Below are 26458 nucleotides of genomic sequence, written 5' to 3'. Positions count from 1 at the left end.
TATTATATTTAAAAAATTATGGAGAATGAAGGAAATCCCAGTCTTCTCTGTAACCTTTTCCTCGAGATCCAGGTACTAAAACTGTCAGATATATCAAGTTCTGTGACAGCCAGGAGGGGGAAGAGCTGGGGGAAGAGCTGCAGTGTTGCAATCTTGTGGTCCTGAATTTCTCTCTCTCTCTCCTCTCTCGTCCTCTCTCTCTCTCTCTCTCTCTCTCTCTCTCTCTCTCTCTCTCTCTCTCTCTCCTTCATTTACTGAGACTCGAGATTTTTTATGTACTTGTACTATTTGTTTTTAATACTTTCAAATAATAATAATAACTGTAATTACAAAATTCATATGTGATAGTATTTTAAAGAAATACAATACGTACTAATCTATCCATGTCACTTTTAATTAAGGTTAACTCTCTCTCCTCTTGCTCTCTTTTGCCACACAAGATAATAATGTGTCATAGTGGTACTCCTCCCTCTCTTTTGCTGGAAGTGTTATAAGTATTTTTTGAGAGAACAGAGAGAGATAAACACTCTCTCTCTCTCTCTCTCTTTTACCGAGATGAAAGAATTTTTATGGTACTACTAGTATGTAAAATGTTTATTGATAATTTCAGTTATTTAATAATAATAATAATAATAATAATAATAATAATAATAAAACTTTAATTACAAAATTCATAATGGTCGTATTTTAAAGAAATGAAAATGACCTTTCCATTCCTCTTTCTTACTGAGATGAGAGAATTTTTATGGTAGATGCACGTGTTTATTATATTTTCAAATAATAATAATAATAATAATAATAGAAGTAGTAATAATACAATAACTAATTTCAAAAGAAAATTCTTCCCTTTGTCTTTATCTGTATCAATTTCCCTAACTCAACTCGAGTGACACTCGGAGCTTAATGCCCATACAATGGTCAACGAATTTAATGGTTTATGTAATATCTCTCTCATCTCTCTCTCTCTCTCTCTCTCTCTCTCTCTCTCTCTCTCTCTCTCTCTCTCTCTCTCTCACTGAGATGAGATCATTTTCATGGACATGTATGTAATAAGTTTATTATTATATCCATAATAACTTATTAACTCTAAGTACAAAATTCATATCTGAGTATTTTAAATACAATAATCATTCCATTTCTCTCTTTTAAATACTGTAAGGACAACTCTCTCTTCTCTCTCTCTCTCTCTCTCTCTCTCTCTCTCTCTCTCTCTCTCTCTCTCTACACAAGATACTTGTCATACATTTGGTGTTTCTATTTCTCCTTTTTTCTCTCTCGCTCTCAGCAAAGAATTGATAGACAGACAAACATAATTGCACAGTCCTCTCTTTCTCTCTTCTCTGGAGAAATATATGTATTTATGGGAGGGGGAAAAAGTTGCCTACAGACGTTCATTTCAATCTATTGAAACCGTAAGGAGTTATTTCTCTCTCTCTCTCTACTCTCTCTCTCTCTCTCTCTCTCTCTCTCTCTCTCTCTCTCTCTCTCTCTCTCTCTCTCTCTCTCTTGTATTTTTAATGAAAATGTACAGTAATTTGTTAATACACAGTGTTGCACATGAAAAAGAGTAAATTAGTGATAATTTTAGAGATACGGCCCTAAGAAAAATTGCAAATTAGTAGTGAAATTTTTCCCTGTGGACATGTTTTCAAGAACGTCGTTCCGGCTTACGACGATTTTCGGGTTACGACGCGTCCAAGAACGGAACCCCCCGTCGTAACCCAGGGACCGCCTGTATATATATACATATATATATATATATATATATATATATATATATATATATATATATATATATATATATATATATATATATATATTATATATATATATATATATATATATATATATATATATATATCTTATATATAGATATATATATATATATTATATATATATATATATACTATATATTATATATATATATATATATATTATATATATATATATTTCTCACCTTTCTCACCAGACGCCAGGTAGGCACTCCAGGCTGTCAGTCGTCCTGCTTCAAGAACAGTCTCCATTCTTGGCGATCATCATAGAGCCTCATCTCATCAACTTCCCGCAAACTAGAAGCCTCTCCTCTCTACTCCTCTCTCTATGTTTTGTAGCCATCTCATTTTTGGTCTTCCTACCGGTCTCCTTCCTTCCCCAGTCCATTCCAAAAACCTTTTTATAGGATATCGCTCCTCCTCCATTCTTTTGGTGTGTCCCAAACCATCTAAGCTGTCCTCTCTCCACAAAATCTAGTATCCCCTCCACTCCCATTCTCTTCTAATGTCTTCATTTCGTAGCCTATCTAGTCTTGTTACACCTTTTATGAGTCTTAGGGCTTTCATTTCAGCTGCTTGAAGTTGGCTTCTAGTTCTTGATGTTAATGTCCATGATTCATGGCCATAAGTCAATATTGGTCTTAAAATAGAGAGGTATATTATGGTTTTCACTTTGCGAGGTATATTTCTGTCTTTCATTAGTGGGTAGAGCAGATACAGGTTGTTACTGAATTTCTGTATTCGGGTAGTTGTTTCCAGTTTTGAATCGTTTTGGTCACTAAACTACTCCTAAGTATTTGAAATTTCTACACTGTTTCAATGTCTGACCTTCTAATTTCTACATCTACGTTACTTGGTGTTCGTGATAAGTGCATGATCTCTGTCTTATTCTTGTTGATCCGCATTCCATTAGCTGTTAAGACGCGTTCCAGTTGTTGACGTTTTCTTGGAGAGATTCTGCGCTGAGGGCTATCATTGCATGGTCATCTGCATACATAAGGTTGATGGTCATATCTGCAGCTTCATCTCACCTAGTTCCCTCATACATTTATCTAAGAACAATATAAAAAGAAGTGGCGAAAGGACGCTGCCCTGTCTTACTCCTGATTTTATTTCAAACCAGTCTTCATTCTCTTGATTTGTTTTTACTCTGGATCTGATGTTTTTGATAGGTGTTATAAATTGCTCTTATAAGTTTCTCAGGGATTCCATAGTAAGGGTCTTTTAGGGCATCCCATATTTTCATTCTTGGTACTCTATCAAAAGCCTTTTCTAGATCTATAAAAGCAATATATCTATCCCTGTCCCATTCCCAGCTCTTCTCAAATATCATCTTGAGGGAGAAAATCATATCAGTTTGTCCCTCTTCCTGGTCGAAAACCGTTTTGCCATTCACCCAGCTTTGGTTCAACATATCCTCTCAATCTAGTTTCAAGTATTCTTTCATATACTTTAAAAGCATGTGACATTAGGGATATTCCTCTATAATTGCTGCAATTTGTCTTGTCCACCTTTCTTATAGATTGGGCATATTAGATCTCTTCTCCAGTCTTCAGGTGGCATTTGCCCATTCCAGAGTATGTCGATTTTAGCTCTAGTAGCCAGATGACTCCATCCTCCCCCATGTTTTTAAGGAGCTCTGCAGGTATTGTATCCCATCCAGGGGCCTTACCATTTCTCATCCTCTTGAGAGCATTTTTAACTCCAGTGTTGTTATGTCAGGTTTCTGCATCCCAACCACATCAAATTCTACATGCTCTTCAAGGTCATTGTTTCCGTTGTTTAGTAGTGTTTCAAAGTGATGTTTCCATCCTAATTCAATTTCTCGGGGTTCGGTTAAAATTGTCCCATCCATAGGGTCTTTGATTACATAAGAGGGTGGTTGGCTTCCCTTTCTATAGTTTTTGGCAGTGCTATATATGAGTTTTCTGGTACCTTGGAGATCATTTCCCAGATCTTCTCTATTCTTTCCCATGTTTCTGTTTTTGTTTGAGCTTTTAATTCTTTAAGTTTCTCTCGACGCTTCTTTATAGTTATTGTGATCTTCCAATTCAAAGTTTTCATCCATTTTCTGAGAGTTTCATTTTGTTTGCAACAGCGGCCTTTAGTGTGGGGTCCACCAAGCAGTTTGTTTTTTCCTCCTACCTCGAACTCTTTTCTTTTGCACTGTATTATTAGCAGCACCCCACTACAGCCATTCTAAAGTGTCTCCATTTTTCATTTGGGTCATTGCTATCCTGTTGCATTTGTTTAGCTCTACTTATTTCGTTTTGATATCTAACTAAGCACTCTTCTCTCATATTCTCTAAAATAAATCTTTCTCTCACTTGGCTTTTAATTGGTTTGGGTTTTGTCATCTTTAATTTAATTAAGAGAGCCTGTGATCTGAATCGAATGACACAGAGGGGATGCTTTTTCATCTCTGACCATATTTTTTGTTATTTGTTATTGCCATATCAATCATTGATTTTTCAGTATATGCTCCTAAAGCCGAGTTCCATCGTACCACGTCCACTTGTGGCTGTCTCTATGATTATAGAAAGAGTTCAATAATGGACATCTGGTTTAGTATGCAAAAATCAATTATGTTTTCTCCTTCTCTATTTCTGTCTCCAATGCTAAATGTCCTAATATGCTCTCTATGCCTGTCCTGTCTTGCCCAATATGTCCATTCATATCTCCAATTATTAATGTATTCTCTACATATGGACAGAATCTTTTACTTCTTGTAGATGTCTGTAGAATTCTTTCCTTTCTCTTGAGGGGCGGCCCTGCTGTGTGCATACACCTGAATTATGCTGGCTTGAAATGTTCCTAACTTTAAGGAAATGCTAATAATCCTATCACATTTGAATTCTAGATGACTAATTTTTTTTCCAGCTAGCTCTTCACTCACAATAAAACCTACTCCGTGTCGTGCGTTCTTCCACCTTTGTAAAATAATTGGTAATTGTTATGCAATAATTTTGTTCCTTCTTTTTTTTTCCCTGGTAAACGGGTTTTCACCACAGCCCCAAAATGTCTATTTTTCTTTCCTCCCATCACATGATTAACCTCTCCTCCCTTACCTCTCAAAGTTACTTAGATTAATTTGTTCCTAAGCTCAAAGATTTATTTCCCCTGTCCATAGTCCAATAACATTCCGAGTCAGCGGATTGGGACCCGGGCATCCTTTGATCAATGGGGTCTGGCCCTGAAGTAAAGTCGTGCGGTTCATGAGAGCAATTTATAGCAGATCACCGGCTTGCTAGGCCTGTTCGTGAGCCCTCAGAGCTGTTAATTTGTACCATCCATAAAGCCTATTGCTTCCTAAAAGGTCACAGAGGTTCCCAACATAACCCCCAAAAGCAGTCCTTATGGTAGGTTTTAAGCACTGCCACCTCTACCAAGGTTACACAGCTACCTTGAATCCCAATGGTATTGTAATATATAGTTTAGATATAATATAGATATATATAATATATATTATAATATAATATATAATAATAATGATATATTAGTATAGATATAATATATATAGATATATATTAGAATATAGTATATCATATAATGATATATAATAATAGAGATATATATATATGATAGATATATATAGTATATAGATAATAGTAGATATATATATACTATAGATATATATAGATATATAGATTATATAGATAATTAGATAGATATAATATATATAATAATATAGAGCTATTACTTATATATAATATACTATATAAAGAGATATAATTATAATATTATAAGTATAATAGAGATATATATATATAATATAGTATAATAGAGATATATATATAATATAATATATAGAATAATAGATATATTATATAATTATATATATATAATATAATATAATATATATTATTATTAACTATAATATATTATATATTAATAATAGAAGATTAGTAATAAGATATAATATATTAGTTATAGAATATATATATATAGATAGATATTATATATAGTATTATATAAGTAGATATGATAAGTAGAATATAATAGATTATAGATATGGATAACTAATATATATAGATATAAAATATATTAGATAGTATATATATATATATATAATATATATATATAAGAATAGATTATATAATATATATATAAGATATATATAGATATATTATATATATATATATAACTATATATAATATAATAAGATATATCTTATATATATATATTATAATATATTATATAGAGATAATTTAGATAGATATATATAGTTAAGTGATTAGATTGATATAATAGAATATATATATAATAATATACGATATAAGTAGATATATAGATAGATAGTAATAATATAGATAATATATAAGAATATATAGATAATTATATATATATATAGAATATATATTTTAACTTATATATAATCTAATACAAGATATATAGAAGATAGAGTAGATGATATATATTACTATAATAATATATATAGATAATAATATATATAATGAGATATATTAGAGAAGAGATATTATGATCAAGATATAATTATTAATATTAATATAATATAGAGATATAAGATAATAGTAAGAGATATATATATATATAGATAATATGATAAATATATATATATAATAGATAAGTAAATATTTATATAAATATATATATATATATAAGAAGATAGATATTATATATCAATATAAGTATATTAATGAAGAAAGAATTAATATATAGAGATATAGAATTAATATAGATATATTAAATATAGAGAGTATATATTATTAATATAAGTATATAGATGATATAGATATATGATATATATAATATAATTATATATAATAATATATAGATAATAATATATTATTATATAATAATAGATCGATATATATTAATAATATTATATGATATATATATATTATTATTTATATTATATATTATATCTTATATATAATTATTAAATATATATATAATATATATATATATATATAATAATATATATAATAGATTTATTATATTATACTTATATTTATTTACGATATATATATTAATATAATCTTATAATATATTATTATTATATATACTTATTAATATTATATAATTATTAATACATATATATATATATATATATATATATATATAATATATAGATAATAATATATATATTGAATATATATATATATTAATATATATATATATCTATATTAAATATATAGATATATAATTATATATATTATTATATAGATAATTATATATATATAATAATATATATATATATAAATATTATATATAATAATTATATATTATAATATATAATATAGATATAATATATATATATATATATAATTATAAATTAAATATATATAATATATTATTAGATATTATATATATATATGATATATATATATATATATATATAAATTATATCGATAAATATTAATAATAATATATATATATATTAGTTATATTATATTATATGATTATTATATATACCGCACACTATATAGAATATATAGTATATATTAATAATATAATATATAATATATAATTATACTACTATAGATATTATACTTAATATATATATAATATATAGATATAATAATATATATATTAATAATATATATAGATAATAATTAATATTATATCTATATAGATATATATATATATAAGATATAAATAATATATATAATATTATAATATATTATATATAATACTATATATTATAATATATAATAGATATATATTATATATATATATATATTATATTATATATATATATTAATAATAAATATATATATATATAGAATAATATATATATAATATATATATACTAAATATATTATATATAATATATAGATTGATATAACTATATATATTATATATATATATAGATTATATATATAATAATATAATATATATATATATATTAGATATATAATATATGATATATATATATATATATAATAATATATACATATTAATATATATATAATTATATATATATATAAATATTATATATATATATTAAGTATTTAATATTAATATATATATATATTAGATATATATTATATATAATATATATATATATATATATTATAATAATATAATAATATATATATATATATAATTAATGATAAATATATCTATAATATATATGAATATAATTATACCTAATATATACAAATGTATAATATATTATATATATATAATAATATAATATATATATAGATATATATATCTATATATATATATAATAAGATATATAATAATATTATATATATTATTTATTATAATACATATATATATATATATATATATTATAATAATTATAATGATATATATATATTATAATATTATATATAATATTATAAATATAATATATAATATTATAATTATATAATATAATATATAGATATAATATATTATATATAATATATATATAATAATATTATATAATATATATTATAATATTATTAATATAATATAATATATATATATATATGAAAATATAAAATAGATATTTAATATATAATATAAGATATATAAAATATAAAATATATAGATATATAATAATAATATATATAATATATATATTATATATATTAATAATAATATTATATATATAATATATACTAATATATATATTAATATTATATTATTATGATATATATAGATATATAATATATATAAATTATTATATTATATAATATAGTATATTATATATAATATATATCGATAATAATATATATATATAATTATATATTATTTATATATATATAATATAATTATATATATAATAATAATTATATATATTAATATATATATATAATATATATATATACTTAGATATAATAGATATATAATACTATATATTATAATATATATTAAAAAACATATAATAATCATAATATTCTATATATTATAATATATATATATATATAATATAGTATAGCTAATATATGAATATTTATATATATAATATATATAAGGTATATATATATATATATATAATTAATATATATAGATATTATAATATATAATATAAATAATTATATATTATTATATTAATAGAATATATATAATATAATATATATATGAAAGATTAATATTATATTTATAATATATATATTATATAGAAATATAATATATATATATAATATAATAATTATAATATATATATTAAAATATATTATATAAATATTATATATATAATTATATAAATAGATATAATATAATATAATATATATATAATATATACTATATTAAATAATATACATATATATATCAATTATATATATAATATATGATAGATATTAATATATATATTATAATATAATAATATATATTAATATATAATATATATAATAGATAATATAATATATATAATATATTATAATATTTAATCATATATATATAATATATATATATATATAATAGTATAATATATATAGAAATCTATATATATATATATAATATAATATATATATATAGATAGATATATAATATATATTAGAATACTATAATACTATATATATATTATATAATTATAATATATATAATAATATAATATATATATATAATATATATATATTAAAAAAAAAAAAAATTTAATATATATATATATAATATATATATATTATATTATATTATATATATATTATATTATATATATTATATATATATAATATATAATAATTAATTATATAATATATATTAATATATATATAAATATAGAATATATAATATATATATAATAGTTAATATATATATAATACTATATATATTATTATATATAATTAATATAACTATATATAAGATTATTAATATAATAATATATAATATATATATAATATATAATATATATAATATATATTAATATATAATTAATATATATAATATATATATATAGTATATATATATAATATATATATAAATATAATATATAATATAATATATATACTACTATATATATATAATAGATATTATATAATATTAATATAATATTATATATAATATATATATTAATTAAGATATATATACAATAATATCAAATATATATATAATATATTATATAAGATTAATATACCTAATATATTATAGATATATATATAATATAATATCATAATTATAATATATATATAAATATATTATATATATAATAGTATATATATATATATAAGATAATAGATATAAGTATATATAAATATATATAATATATAATTTAATATATTATATATATATTAATATATATATAAATATATATTAATATATTATATATTATTAATATATATATATATATAATATATATATATATATATATATTAATTATAATAATTAATAAGTATATATAATATTAATAATATATATAAGATATATATATATATAATAGATATATAATATAATATATAAATATGATATACTATATTATATAATATATCAATATAATTATATATATATAATTATATCAATATAATATTATTTATTTATAATATATATATTAATAATATATAATATATATATAATAATATATAATATAAGATATATATATATAATATATATTTATAGATATATATATATAATATAATTGATAATATATATATATAATATATAATAATAATATAAATAAAATAATATATAATAGAATTATATATTATAATATATATAATATAATTATCGATAATATATAATAATAATATCAAATATATATATATATATATAGAAGTAATAGATAATAATAAATATAAATATATTATAATAATAAATATATATATATATATTAGATATATAATATTATTATAATATATATATATAATATATATATATTATATATAATTAATATATAATATATAATAATATATAACATATAATTATATAGGTAATAATATATAATATATATATATATATAGATATTATATATATATAATATTATAGATAATATATAAATATATATATAATATATTATATATAGTAATATATATAATATATATATATATTATATATAATATTATATATATTAAATATATTATAATATTATATATATTATATATATAATATATATATATATATAAGTATATATATTATATATAATATAATTAATCATATATATATATAATATATAGATATATTATAATATATATAGATAATATATATAATATATATAAATAATATATATATTAATTTATATATTATTATATATAATATATATATATATAATATATAGATATATATATATATATATATATATATATAATATATATATATATATTATATTATATTATTAGATAATAATGAATAATAATTTATATAATATTATATTATCATATATAAATATATATATAATATATATATAGTATATATTAGATATATATTATATAATATATATAAATATTATTTATAATATAATTAATATATATAATATATAATAATATATAAATAATTAATATCAATATATATATATATAAATAATATATATATACTTAATTATGTATATATGCATATATAATATATATAATTAATAATAATATATATTTATATTAGATATATTAATTACAATATTTATAAATATATATAATATATATATATAATATATATATAATATATAATATTATATATATATATATATATATATATATTATATATTAGCTTTATATATATATAAGATATATTATATATTATATATAGATATATAATATATATATCTAATAAGTATAATTAATATATATATATTATATAAAGATAATAATATATATATATTATATATTATATATAGATATATATTATATATAATGATTATATCATATATATCATAATAATATAATATTATATAGCTATTAATAATAATTATAATATAATAATATTCACTATCGATATAATATATTTCCATATATATATATATAATATTAATATAGTATTATATATAATATATATATATATTATAATATATATATATGTAAATAATCTTATATATTAATTAATATATAAATATATGAATATATAATTATAGTATTCATATATATAAATTATATAATATATATAATTAACTATAATAATACTATAATATATATAATATAATATAGATAATAATATTAATATATACTATATAATATATAATATAGAATAATATATAATATTATATAATAATAATATATATATATAATTAATATATTATAATATATATAATATATATATATAGCTATATATAAAAATAATATATATATATATGAATTATACTATATTATATAATAATAATATATATAATATATGTATATATAATATAACTTATATATATAGAGATAATATTATTCTAATATATAATTAATAATTATATAATAGTATAATTAATAATATATATCATAATTATATATATATTATAATATAGTAATATATATTAATATATCATATATTTAGGTTCATCTTTGGAGGGGGCTTTTGGACTCTGGCAGAGAGTTCCCTTCACACCTCGTCTATTTTGTTTTGGCTGAATTGGAGGTGTTTTCCTTGCAAGGCTGCTCTTTGCTAAGCATATATGAGAACCTTGCTTCCTGAATGGAATCCACTCTCTGGCAGCAGTAATATCCAGGAAGGATTGCAGATCAGGTGAGGTTTTGGGTTTCACACAAGAAACCTTTAGCATGATTGGCTGAGTGGATATTGTGTAGCTTCATTGCCCACCATCCTATTCTAAATGTGGGAATCAGCTGTCTATAACAGTAGGTAAGATTCATCCCAAATAATATAAATTTTCATAATCAAATTTGTTATTTGGATAACTCAGTAGACCCTGCCCACCTCCCCACTACATAGTGGGCTGTCATGAAAAAGAGCTAAAGCATCAAAACATACCACCTGGTAAAGAACAGGTGAACTGGACAGTCATCTGGGTCAGTCAGGCAATTATCTTTTTTTTAAAGCTGACTCGCCTGCCAGTGCAAAACTATAACTGTCTTCAATAGTAGGCAGGTATCCAAATAATAAATTTAATTTTAAAAAATTTTGTGGATAAATTGATAATGGTGAAAAGACTGATAATACTTTTTAATCTGTTTTTATCATCATCAGATTCATTATTTCATGTACTTTCCACATACTCTAGATGAAGGCTTTTAGATAGCAACAAATTGGTTATACCTATATCAGTTTAGCCAGTTTTTTCATTTTTGTTATTATTTTCTGCATTGTCAAAATATGGTGATTGTCCAGTGTATGGGAAGCATATGGTTGATTTTAGGTGTCTATTGATGTATTTGTGTTGTGGCGTCACAGAAGACAAGATGGCGACAGCGTCAGGTGAATGTAAACAATAACAGAGTGGATAAGTAGGCACTTGCGAGGGTTGTTTGGTTGGTAGGAGAGTGCTCTGTCAGATAGGTGTTTTTGGGTTGTAAGTCTTGTTGTGTTGTTCAAAGGTGTAAGCTGGAGTATACGGGGTGGGGACCAGAGAACGTGAACAGGTGGGTAGATTGCACCTTTGTGTTTGAAAGGAAAGAGTAGGTTGGGAAATTATTCACAAATCACTGACAGGTATATTTGATCAAGCCATAAAGATTGCAGCTTTGGCTGCTTTATCAGCATCCTCATTTCATTTAATGCTTAAATGTGTAGGTGCCTAAACTATGTCAGCAATTATATTGCTCATATATTTTTGGAACAAAAACTATTTGCTGAACAAGTGGATATTCAGAAGTTTTGAAAGGATTCTCTGAGCACCTCTTTATTAGAAAAAATTGCTTAATCACATGCACCTTTTTTCCCCAAATATAAATCTAATCCATCAGTCCCCCTTTATTGTTATTTGCTCCTTGTTTACTCATTGTAAAAGACTGGCAAGGTGTGATGAATGCATGTGGTTAGGAAGGCAGAGCTCAGAGTGAAAGCTTAACCTACTACCATGTTCCAGGTCCAGGTCTGCATACATTTATTATTTCCTTGACTGCTTTTCAATGTAATTATACTCTCCTCCCTTTTTGTTATGTATTTCCCCAGCAACATTAGTACATATTTTAAGAACAGGCACAATCACCTTGTTACCTAGCCCACTATTAGTGGGTTAGCTACTCCAATGTACACTTTTACATCACATGACTAACAGTCACTTTGTTCTCGTGCAGCTTGTCTGCCTTTGTTTGAATTTTGTAGTGGTATAACGTACTGTAGATGTATTTCTTAGTCAAGTTTACTCTTCTGTAATTTTCTTATCTATTTTTTTCACAGCTGCTGGACATTTGAAAGGACAACAATGAACTGCATCCATATATATTGTGAAGAAGTGATAGAGGTTGAACTATAATTTTCCTTTTATTGTAAGACTATATTCTATACAAAAAATTAGAGCCAAAGTTCCATATCCCATGTTAATAATAACAAAGGAATAAATAATTCTACAAAATAAAATAACTGAAAACTAAAATATAGTATACACACCTATAACAAAGATATTCATGAATAATTTATCTAATAAAACTACGAAACAGATAGTACACACACACACACACTAATCACAGTTTTGCTATTATCATTGCAAGCCATTTGTTGTTAATTTTTGTAAGGATCTTTAAAAAAATTAAAAGGCTCATGTACCATCTGCTAGAATTTACATTAATTTTCTTTAGTATCTTCATTAAAACATTCTTATAAGTTATCAATGAACAACTAAGGCTTATAGAAATGTAATTTGTAAATGAATTTCCCAAAATAATTTTCTATCATTAAGTTGCTTCATAATGGTTTTCTCTTGCTATAAGAAAAAATCTAATTGTAGGAAAGCACTTTCATAAATAAATGTATTTTTCCAAGTTTAGTTTTCTTACAATTTTACAAGGCGTTATTTTAAAAATAGGTTTATACATATTGTCTGTATGTATATCTAATATATATGAAAGGCTTTGTGTTTGTATGAAATGTCTATGACCTGAATATTTTGCCCTTTTTATTATAATACACACATGTTTATTACACTAGACAAGTGAAGAATATACAATAGACATAGAAAAATTTTAAGAAATCAAAACTCTAATCACTCGTTAATCAAGTTGTTCAAATTTACGCAGCACCACAAACCTCTTTGTGCATACCATGTTTCACAAAGAATCAAATGCACTTTGAAACATCAATGGACAACCTGCATAGAGTTTCACAAAGAATCAAATGCACTTTGAAACATCAATGAACAACCTGCATAAAATGTGATCACCAACTTTATAAACAACTGATCAATAAAAAAAATTCTGAAAACAAATTGCTTATGTGCAGTACACCTACAACAAAAACAGATATGTTGTCACAAACTGAAACCCCAAAAATAACCAAAAAATTTTAGAATGAAAATGCATTATTTAAAAATAAAACAAAAATTCAATAAAAAAAATGCTAGCATGCAGTAAAATGGATACTAATTTCAAATTCTGAAAAGACAGCATAGGTTTTAAGCAAAATAACTTGGACAACTCTTATAAGCCAAAGTCCTTTGGAATTTAAAAGGACTTCAATTCCTTTAGGTGAATTACAAAGATTAATACTTGAATGATAAACATTGAAAATTACTACAGTAGTTGTCCACAAGTTTATGAAAACTAGCAATGGTTTTGGAACTAAAATAATAAAATCAAATGTATTATGATGAAGTTATTCAGAATCCTGCAACCACCCAAACTACTTACAGTACAGTACATCAGATTTTAAGATTATTATAAATGTATTACACAACCATTACTACCATTTAGTGGCTTTAATACACACAATCTCCTGTGCTATTTTAATTAACTGGTTTAGAAACAGCATTTAATACTTTTCAGTGGAAATGATACATAAACTGTCCTAATGCCCTAAGCATTATGTCAAAAGCTGACATATCTACATGCTCCATACCTTTAGTAAACCCTGTTTTGAGTGGCATGTCTTTGAAGAGGAAATTTAATTCTAAACTTTTTGAGTGGCATGTCTTTAGAGGGATTTATATTCTAAGTATCACTTTTAAATGATAGCTAGTACTTATTTACAAACCAAATCAAATAATTCCATCCCCACTATAATGAAATTAAAGCAAACTCGGGAAAATACACTACTTCTCGACAATTTCAGCTATATACGGTATATGATAATTTGGGAAACCAATAAATAAATCAACAAATTCCATTACTGTACTGATACTGTAGGCAAGAGTATCCCAAGGAGCCCAAAATATTTACCAAATAACATCAACAATCAAGTTCCATAGTGGTCTGAGGAAGTTTCACAATTGATTAATGAAAAACAGAATTTACCATAAAGTAAATTACTTAAAATGTAATAGCTATTTTGAAATTTTGCCCTTTCGGCAATGACAAAATTCCAAACAATGTAAAATTCAATAATCCGTCTGAAACACTCAAATAATTGGCCAATTGGTTATAAGCAAAATTTAGGAAGTTGTAAAGTCTATTCTGATCAAATGTCTAAAACTTCTTACAGAATTGTTACTGTTGATTAAGAAACTTTTCAAAAGAATAACTGAACCAGACAAAGACCATAGTAGTCCATGAAAAATGGTGAATTCATGGTTTGCAATAAATAATAAAATCATTCCAACCCCATATGAATTACAGAAAAAATAGACTACATACTCGAAACTGCTGTGTTAGAGGGTTAAATTCGAAAAGAATCAGATAACCGCTGCAAAATTGTTTGTTTTCCAGAAGGCTTGTAAGGCTACCTAAAGATGTGTAATACTTAAAACATTACTTCATGGGTATCTCAGATTACCTACTTTTATTCATAAAATCTTCCTACCAGACTAAAGAGGAAACCTAGCATAAAAATGCTATTCCTAATGGTGAAGGAAAGAATGGAGACTTTGTAAGTAGGTTAATTATACTTTCCGATTCCCTGAGATCCTGCTGTATCAATATCTACCATACATTTGAATAAAGGACTAAGAATATTATCTATATATTCTCCCAGAAAGATCACTTCAGATCAGAAGTTAGATTAAATTAAAAGAACTCCCATTTAGCTTTTAAATACTGCAGGCTTTCAAATTTAAAATAAAATATTTTTAACTAAATTGTGAGTACTAGTTCATTGATTAAATAAAGTACACAATCAAAATTCTACTATAAACACATGGCCTCTGTGAGTATCCCAACCAAATCTAACAATCACATGCAGGCATTCCTCCATCCCTCCTAAATCATAATTAGTAAATTATAATAATGTCAACTATATTATCTACAAAAAGAAAAAAATATATAAACAAAAGTACTACAAGATATCACAAAATATTCAACTTGTAAATTTTTCATATTACTATTCTTCAAGAATACCTCTTGCTATTAGTATTCTCATTACTTCATTTGTTCCCTCTAGAATCATGTGAACTCTAGAATCTCTTAAATACTGTTGAACGCTGTAATCTTTAAGTAACCATATCCACCATGAGTTGCAATCTTCATTTATTATCTGAAAGTAATTAGAAATCAAAAGATTATAAATAGTTCATGCAGAAATTATGAGTGTTCAGTCATAAAATTCTGATAGGGTAATTCAAATAATCGACTTCAACCTCACTGCTTACATACAAAAAAAAATCTTATTAATATGGTCCTGCATTATAAGGCAACAGGTTAGATTTTCTTTTAATGACCCAATTTCACATCATGCCAAAGGATGACCTTGGAGAGATCTTCCCTTGTAACCTTTGGTAGGTGAAAACTTAAAATTCCTCGAATTAGTGAAGAAATCAACAAAACTGAAACAGAATTCCCAAGTGGAGAATTAATAAATTCATTACACCAGACAATGAATCTTGCCTTCTGTCCCCGGCAATGATACAATGATACGTAGTATAGGGATTTTTAATGGGTGGTGATAGCTGCTGTGACTTTGGATAATCTCCATGAATGAAGTGAATTTGGATAACTGAAAATGATTAAAGTGTGGCCTTTTCAGAAGGATCCTCCTAGTGATAGGACTGCAGAGATCTGGAAACCCCTCCTGCTGTAGCCAGAAGGGATTGATGCATGCCACCTAAGGGAAAGATCTGAGCTTGTGCTGAGAGCTTCCACATTGTGAATGCCACAAACTGAGGCATGATGGTGATGATGTGCTCCTCTGCATAAGTGAAGAACTTCATTGCCAGTAGAAAAAAAAAAAAAACCTAATTAACCCTCTTACGCCGAAGCGGTAAAAAAAAAAAATTGTCTCCAGTGCAAGAGGTGTTTCAGAGTGAGCGCGAAGCGGAAAAAATATTTTTTCAAAAAATCACAGTGCACTTAGTTTTCAAGATTAAGAGTTCATTTTTGGCTCCTTTTTTTGTCATTGGCTGAAGTTTAGTATGCAACATCAGAAATGAAAAAATTTATCATTATCACATATAAATAATGCGATATATGATAGCACAAAACAAAATTTCATATATAATTGTATTCAAATCACGCTGTGCGCAAAACGGTTTTTTAAAGGTAACAAGTTACTTTTTTTCGTTGTAATGTACACTAAATTGCGATCATTTTGGTATATAACACATTGTAAACGATAAAACAACACAGAGAAAAAATATTATCACAAAATAATGCATGAATTTGTAACGCGCGGGCGTAACAAATATTTTTTTCAAAAAATCAATTCACCATAAATCTAAATATTGTCCTAGAGACTTCCAATTTCTTCAAAATGAAGGACAAATGATTGAATATTACTATACTGTAAGAGTATTAGCTTACAATTGCAGTTTTTTGACCATATCTGACGAGTTAAAGTGACGAATGTCGAATTTTTTTATATATATATTTTTTATATGCAATTATTTCGGAAATAAGAAAAGCTACAACCTTCAAATATTTTTTGTTTTATTCTACATGAAATTGCACACATTTCCATATATAAAACTCTATGAAATGCCTAATATGAAATGGAGCAAATATTCCGAGAATGGGACGTACGCATTTCGGAGATTTGTGGCGGAGAATCTGCGCGCGGAGGGAAGGAAAGATTTTTTTTTTAAATTCACCATAAATCTAAATATTTGCTAGAGACTTTGAATTTGTTTCAAGATGAAGATAAATGACTGAATATACTAGACTGTAAGAGTTTTAGCTTACAATGCGTTTTTCGACCATTTCGGTAGTCAAAGTTGACCGAACGTGTTTTTTTTTTTTTTTTTTCTATTTATCGTGATTTATATGCAAATATTTCAAAAATGAGAAAAGCTACAACCTTCAATTATTTTTTTTTGTATTCTACATGAAATTGCACACATTTTCATATATAAAACTTTATGTAACGGCTAATTTAAAATGGTGCAAACATTACCACAATCGCACGTATGATTTTTTCGGAAGAGTTACGCGCGGACGTAAAGAAAATTTTATTTTTTTCATAAATTCACCATAAATCGAAATATTGTGCTAGAGACTTCCAATTTGTTGCAAAATGAAGGTAAATGCTTGAATATTACTAGAATATAAGCGTTTTAGCTTACAATTGCGTATTTTGACCATTTCGGTAGAGTCAAAATTGACCGAAGGTTGAAATTTTGGCAATTATCGTTATTTATATAAAATATCTCAAAACTGATAAAAGCTAAAACCATGGGTTGTTTTTAGTTGTATTGTGCATGAAATTGCACACATTTCCATATATAAAACTTTATATAACGGCTAATTTTAAAATGGTAGCAAACATACACAATCGCATGTATGATTTTTTCGGAAGAGTTACCGTGCGGACGTAAGGAAAAAGTTTTTTCATAAATTCACCATAAATCGAATATTGTGCTAGAGACTTCCAATTAGTTGCAAAATTAAGGTAAATGATTGAATATTACTAAATATAAGAGTTTTTAGCTTACAATTGCGTTTTTTCGACCATTTCGGGTAGAGTCAAGTTGACCAAAGGTTGAAATTTTGGCAATTATCGTTATTTATATGAAAATATCTCAAAACTGATAAAAGCTACAATCATGAGTATTTTATTGTTGTATTCTACATAAAAATGCGCACATTTTCATATATAATACTTCATGTAACAGCTAATTTACAATGGTACAAAAATTATGTCAAAGTGACTAAATAATTTCCGAGATGTGTCACAGATACTTTTTAGTGCGGCAAGAAAGAAATTCGCGCTTGCGCGCGCCTGCTTAACGATTGTAAAACAAAACAACACCTTGATCCGTGAACTCCCAGCATCCCCCAAGGCGCGTGATTCAAAAGTTTTAGGCTGGTAGGCCTATAAGTATTTTTCCGCGAATTAAAAAAAAAACTTTTGTAAGTCGACGTAAAATACGTCCAGTCGGCGTAAGAGGGTTAAGTACCAAGTATTTGGTTTTTCTGTAAAGCATTAGCACTATTGCTGCTTTGATAACAGGCAGTGACAAATGCCTTTGAGAAAGGGGTGAAGCTTAGACACTCGATAAGGAGAGAGCTCTTGGTCACGTGTTTGGAGGTTTAGTAAGGGGCTGTATATATTTTTTTGCTTGCACTCCCACAGCATTTTCTGCCCACCACATATCACTTTATTGCCCCCTGTGACCTTGATTTGGGCCAAGAGGGTGATGTGAGTCAACAGATAATAGCACAGATATGTGCTCTGAAGCAATTTGGCCTTATGACAACGCAGACATTGCATCAGTTGGGTGTGAGCAGGTGTTCTTCAACACTCGGTTGCCAGATTTAACGAAGGTGGCAACCATGAGATTCCATCTCAGAAAAAGTACCCTGGTTTGCCTAAGACTTCTGATCAAAGTTTGACTGTTCTCAAGTGTTAATTACATTCTAATTGACGCTTAAGAACAGTCAAACTTCGATCAGGTCACAGGGGGCAATAAAGTGATACGTGGTAGGCAAAAAATGCTGTGGGAGTGTGGGCAAAAAAATATATACAGCCCCTCACTAAACCTCTAAACAGGTGACTGAGAGCTCTCTTCTTGTCGAGTGTCTAAGGTTCACCCTTTTCTCTATGCGCTATAAGTGGCCTAATGCACAGACGAAATTTCTTCTCAACTTTTCCGTCTTCAAAATTCGACAAGAAATTAATAGAGAAATCTAACATTTTATAACCTTGTAACTGATTGTTCTAGGTTTACTATTACAGCTCTTGGTTGAGACTTAGCCTTTGTTTTGTGCAGGATCACCAGACACAATTATGAACTTTTGGGATACCTTCTTACTTTTCTTGACCCTTCAGAATGTTTTTACTGGTCATTACCTCCTCTAAGCACATCAGTGAACTTCAAGCCTGTTGGGACACTCATTTGCCAAAAACTTTTGTAGCTAAGACTCAGTCTTTGGAAAGGTCTAATTCAACTTTGTTATTCCTCTTTACTTTTGTCTTATGACGGCAGTTTCTCCTACACCCAATAAGAGCCACCAGTAGTTATCTTTGGAAAACATGGCTCCATGCCATCTTTTGGTCCCGTTCTTGCTGCAAGAATGTAAATTCTTGCACTCTCAAAAATAGCCTTATACTAGTTTATGTCTGGACATTTCACCAGAGGACATCTCCCCTCTCAAGAGATCCATGCCCTTTAATCTTCATAAGCCTATGAGTTCAATCTGGGGCTCTAGCATTCTTACAGCAGGTACCTGGCTTTGTCAGAAAACTTTCAAGATTTTAGTTATATGATGTGAGCCCAAGTCTTTGATGTGTACATACTGGAGCCAATAATCACAACAAAACATGTTCTACACATTAGAAAAGATGTGGGCTATTTATTCTCTGCAGAAAGGTCCAAGTCTGACATTTACAATGAAACTTTTGTCATGCAACACCTTGGTTCCTAACCATCCAAGAAATGGGTAGATTTTTATTCTAACAGTTTTTTTTTCTATCTTTGTACTAATATTTCTTATCCTTGTATTTCTCCCTATGTTGCAATTCAGCCTACTGATGATTAATTGGCTTGTAATGAACAAAGATTGTTTTTATAAATTAAAAAATTTTCCATATAAAATCATTCAAGATACTATACAGCACCCTCATCCCCTCCTCGCACTCTTTGCCTTTGATTGAAGCCTTGCAAGATGTAGTGAGGTCAGACCATGCACAAAAAAATATTTAAATTTGTAAAAGCATTGTTAAATGATATCTAGGTATTAGCAATAGTAATGTGAATATATAACAGTCAAAGAAACATGAAGACAAGTGTGGGTGAATTTCACAGAGGTTCTTTGCATCAGATGCTCTTGGAGTTAAGAGGTGATGAAGATGAATATACATTCACAGAGGTTCTTTGCATCAGATGCTCTTGGAAATAAGAGGTGATGAAGATGAATATACAAAATTTACGAAAACATATTCAAAAAAGGTCTGCTGGTGGCCCAATAGCTTTAGTCAATGAAATCATTGTTGAAAATATTTCTGGGTAATCAATACAGTACTATGCTGTTGCAACAGGTATCACTATAGCCAGCTGTACAAGATATCTGGCAATAAAAAATGTTTTAAAAGATAAAATGACACAAATGATAATGAAAGCTACTATATCCACATTCAGGGAAGAGCAAAGTCTTTTAACAGTGAGGTAAGTCAGTCACATTACTAATTGGAATACTATTTACTTTCAACATATATTAGTACTTAGAAACTTCTTAACCACAACCATTCTTGGCCATCAGAATCAGATTAGTATTAAAAGTTTATTACAGCAGATTTTTTTTTGCACAGACTCCACATTACGATGGAATCTTGCATTATCAAGTACAATTAGACGTTTCATGTTTTAAGACTGCCAAGGCTTCAGAATGACATCGAGATGTTTTGTGTAAAGTTCTCTACGTAACTGAGGGAATCTGTAAACTATTCTTTCAGGAATAATTCCATCTCCAAGCTAACATATCAAGCAGTAAAAGAAATTCATACTTAAGGAATTGTTAGTACAGTATAATATACTTCAATGGAATTAATTGTTCGGCAGAGTAATTTTCTGTTCATAGGATGGAAACAGAAATGTGTTCAGTAATTTTTGTTAATTTTATACCCTAGTCAAGATGAAAGCATTCACCAGTAGAGTGCTATGCAAAGCATCAAGAAAATACTGTTCATTATTCACTGCATATTGCATACTTGAGCTCTACATACACAAAAGGTATAATAATTTGATTGAAAGATCTACAATAAAGACAAAAAGATATCAATAAGATACTTACATTAAAGCACTTCTCTGTTGCGTAGTACTTTGCCATTGAACATAGAGATACAGTGTCTTTGTGGCCAGTCTCCAGAGCTCTTGCTGCATTTCGCACTAGTAGACGAGATGCTACCAAATCTGTTGCCATTTCAGCTAGGCGGAATTGGCTATTCTGAAATATAAAATTTATGTTACCCTTTAATAACTTATATTTGTTTTATACCATACTTTTTACCTATAGTTAACCCATTTCAGGGTCATGAAATCTAGACACTATCCATTTTAAAAATTAGATAGCTGTCTGCCAGTAACATTGTGCTCTGCCATTTTTTCAATATTTTTTTAAATCTCCAGAGTAATTTCTGTCATTTTCTCTGTACTATATAATTTTGCTCCTTGACTAGTGTTTTCAATGATTTCATTCAATCATCTTTAGTAGAAATGGATAATCCTTTTGAATAGTAACAGGATACCACCATTATGGCAGTTTGTAAAACAGATATTTAGGCAATTATGGCACTTCTTTTGTTTATAGTGAAGAGCAGCTAATGCTATTATGCTTTGAGTATGGCATTAGGTTTTGTTTTTTGGATTCCTTTTAAATTTGGAGGAGTTTCCCTACTTTGGTGTTTGTATATTTAGTTACGTATTTAGCAATCTATAAACCCATCGGTAATAAAAGTCAGCATTTGTTTGGTTCACTGTTCATTTTTGGAAGGATTACCACAGGTAATCTTGTTAAATGTAGATTTCAGTGAATTCTGGCAAAAATATGACTACCTCAATGTAATTTTGACATTTTAAAAAATTCTCCAATTTTTTAAACTATTGTTAATTTTTGTAAATATCTCTTTTGCCTATAGTACTACTATTCAAATGGCAAGATAAAAAAACTACTGACCATACACTTTGAGGTTTAATATGTCTTTCATATATATTTTAAATTAAAAACTGGTAATATGATATTGTTATGATACAATAAAGTTTGTTCATACTTACCTGGCAGATATGTATATATATAGCTGTATTCTCCGAAGTCCGACAGAATTTCAAAACTCCCGGCAAACGCAGTGGTCGGCCAGGTGGTTAGTATCCATTTCCGCCGCTGGGAGGCGGGTGTCAGGAACCATTCCCATTTTCTATTCAGATTTTTAATGTCACTGTCCCCGAGGGAGGCTGGACGGGTACTTGATTATATATATCTGCCAGGTAAGTATGAACAAACTTTATTGTATCATAACAATATCATTTGTTCATGACACTTACCTGTCAGATATATATATAGCTGATTCCCACCATTGGAGGTGGGGAGGGACAGAATAAAAGGATTTTGGGAAACATTTCACATGCAGATGATAGACATCTTGGTTCCTTACCTGTTAGCGTAGCTGACTTCGTGATTACTGTCTGCTTTTGCTTTACTAGAGTCTCCAGCAAGGACGTGACCTGTATAGCTGGTGAGATCTAGATGATCTGACAACGGGGGCGTGACCACAATGTGTCTAGACCATATTGACCATACTTAAAGGGCAGCGAAGCAAAGAAAAACCACCACCTGACCTAGCCTAGCAAAGTTAGTCCCCGAAACTTTAAGGCTAAAATAAAGGGAAGTCTGCCTCTAGCGGTCGACCCTACAACCAAAAAACCAACAACCATAAAACAAAAGCACACCTATCCATTTTCTAAAGGATAGGATTCGTGCCGCTTCCCAGTACCCAAAACTGAATCTGTGATATGTATGGTCCAAGCGAAAAGCAGTTCTCATATGTCACTTTCACATCCCTGAGGTAATGTGAAGCGAACAACCAGAGTTGCTTTCGCCAAAATGTGGTGCTCACAATGTCGCTGAGCGCCATATTCTTCTGAAATGCCATCAAAGTTGCGACAGCTCTAACTTCATGAGCATTGACTTTCAGAATTTTCAGATCACTATCTGGGCAGGACAAATGGGCCTCCCTGATGGTGTTCTCAAGAAGAACGCTTAGCATTCTTAGACATTGGTAAATCAGGTCTTTTCACAGAACACCAAAGATTGTCCAATTGACCTCTAATTTGTTTTGTTCTATCCAGATAGAATTTTAGAGCTCTGACAAGGACACCAGGACTCTTTCTGGCTCCCGACCAACCATCCCTGCTAATCCCTTGATATCAAAGTTCTTAGGCCAGGGATTGGAAGGATTTTCGTTTTTAGCTAAAAAGGAAGGACTCAAGGAACAGACTGCATTGTGTCCCCTAAATCCAACATTTTTGCTAATTGCTTGAATCTCACTCACCCTCTTCGCAGTGGCTAGGGTGGTTAGAAAGAGGGGCTTCTTCGTTAAATCTTTCAGCGAAGCCTCGTGCAAAGGTTCAATGGGACCCGCCATTAAAGATTTCAGAACTATGTCCAAATTCCACGAAGGTGTCTTAACTGTGGAACCTTTGATGTTTCGAAGGATCTCAGAAGATCGTGAAGATCCCTATCATTCGTCAAATCTAGGCCTCTATGACGGAAGACTGTTGACAGCATACTCTTGTATCCTCTAATTGTTGATACTGCAAGCTTGTCTACATTCCTTAGATGGAACAGGAAATCGGCGATTTGGCTCACAGAGGTCTTGGAGGAGGAAATGCCCTCTTTCCTACACCATCTTCTAAAAACAGCCCACTTAGACTGGTAGACAGATTGAGAGGAAGCTCTTCTCGCGGTGGCGATAGCTTTTGCCACCGCCCCTGAAAACCCTCTCACTCTTGCCAGTTTCTTGATAGTCTGAATGCAGTCAGACTCAGAGCGAACGGGTTTTGGTGATATCTCTCGAAGTGGGGCTGTTTGAGAAGATCGGTTCTTACTGGTAGGATTCTTGGGAAGTCCACTAGTAGGGACATGACCTCTCGTGAACCAATCGCTTGCTGGCCAGAATGGTGCGACCAGTGTCATCCTTGTTCCTTCTGACGCTGCTAACTTCCTTGTTACTTCTCCCAGAAGTTTGAACGGGGGAAAGGCGTATACATCCATCCCCGTCCAGTCCCAAAGTATTGCGTCTACTGCTACTGCTTCCGGTCGATGATCGGAGAACAGTAAAGAGGGCAGTCTCTTCGTTTTCGAAGTCGCGGAAGAGGTCCACTATTGGTCGTCCCCATAGTTTCCATAACTGTTTGCAGACCTCTATGTGCAGAGTCCATTCTGTTGAAATCAATTGATTTCGATGGCTTAAAATGTCTGCTCTGACGTTCTGGACCCCTGAAACAAATCTTGTCAGGAGAGTTATGTTCCTCTCTTCTGACCATAACAGGATTTCTCTCGCTATCTTGTAGAGAGAACGAGAGTGTGTCCCCCCCTGTTTCTTGATATAAGAAAGGGCCGTGGTGCTGTCCGCGTTGATCTGGACAACTCGGCCTATGACTCGTTCTTGAAAGGCTAGAAGTGCTAAGCGAATTGCCTCCAACTCCTTGAGGTTGATGTGCCAAGGCTTCTGTTCTTTTCTCCAGAGGCCTGACACTTCCTCCTTTCCTAGAGTTGCTCCCCAGCCTGTCATAGACGCGTCTGTAAATAACACTAGGTACGGGGCTCTGAAGACTGAGGGACACTCCTTTCAACATCTTGGTGGGATCGAGCCACCACTCTAGGTGTTTCTTGACCAACGGGGATATTCTCAAATTCTCC

At 27.8% G+C, this 26458-nt stretch overlaps 2 protein-coding genes across 2 annotated transcripts in view; one reads left to right on the top strand and one right to left on the bottom strand.

Moving 5' to 3' along the window:
• The window catches only part of LOC135217870 (uncharacterized), a 61573-nt gene extending 47622 nt beyond the window's left edge, over positions 1 to 13951 (top strand). Inside the window, exon 4 of the mRNA XM_064253893.1 lies at positions 13926 to 13951. Coding sequence (XP_064109963.1) covers positions 13926 to 13940 — 15 coding nt within the window. The 3' untranslated portion in view covers positions 13941 to 13951. The remainder of the gene's footprint in view (positions 1 to 13925) is intronic.
• Positions 13952 to 16994: 3043 nt separating this feature from the next.
• Positions 16995 to 26458, bottom strand: part of LOC135218030 (isobutyryl-CoA dehydrogenase, mitochondrial-like) — an 80298-nt gene continuing 70834 nt past the window's right edge. Inside the window, exons 8-9 of the mRNA XM_064254175.1 lie at positions 22835 to 22987; positions 16995 to 17147 (exon numbers count right to left, since the gene is read on the bottom strand). Of these exons, the coding sequence (XP_064110245.1) occupies positions 16995 to 17147; positions 22835 to 22987 (306 nt within the window). The remainder of the gene's footprint in view (positions 17148 to 22834; positions 22988 to 26458) is intronic.

Source organism: Macrobrachium nipponense, chromosome 9 (assembly GCF_015104395.2).
Source record: "Macrobrachium nipponense isolate FS-2020 chromosome 9, ASM1510439v2, whole genome shotgun sequence".
Classification (NCBI taxonomy): domain Eukaryota; kingdom Metazoa; phylum Arthropoda; class Malacostraca; order Decapoda; family Palaemonidae; genus Macrobrachium; species Macrobrachium nipponense.
This window is presented reverse-complemented; position numbering and strand designations above follow the sequence as displayed.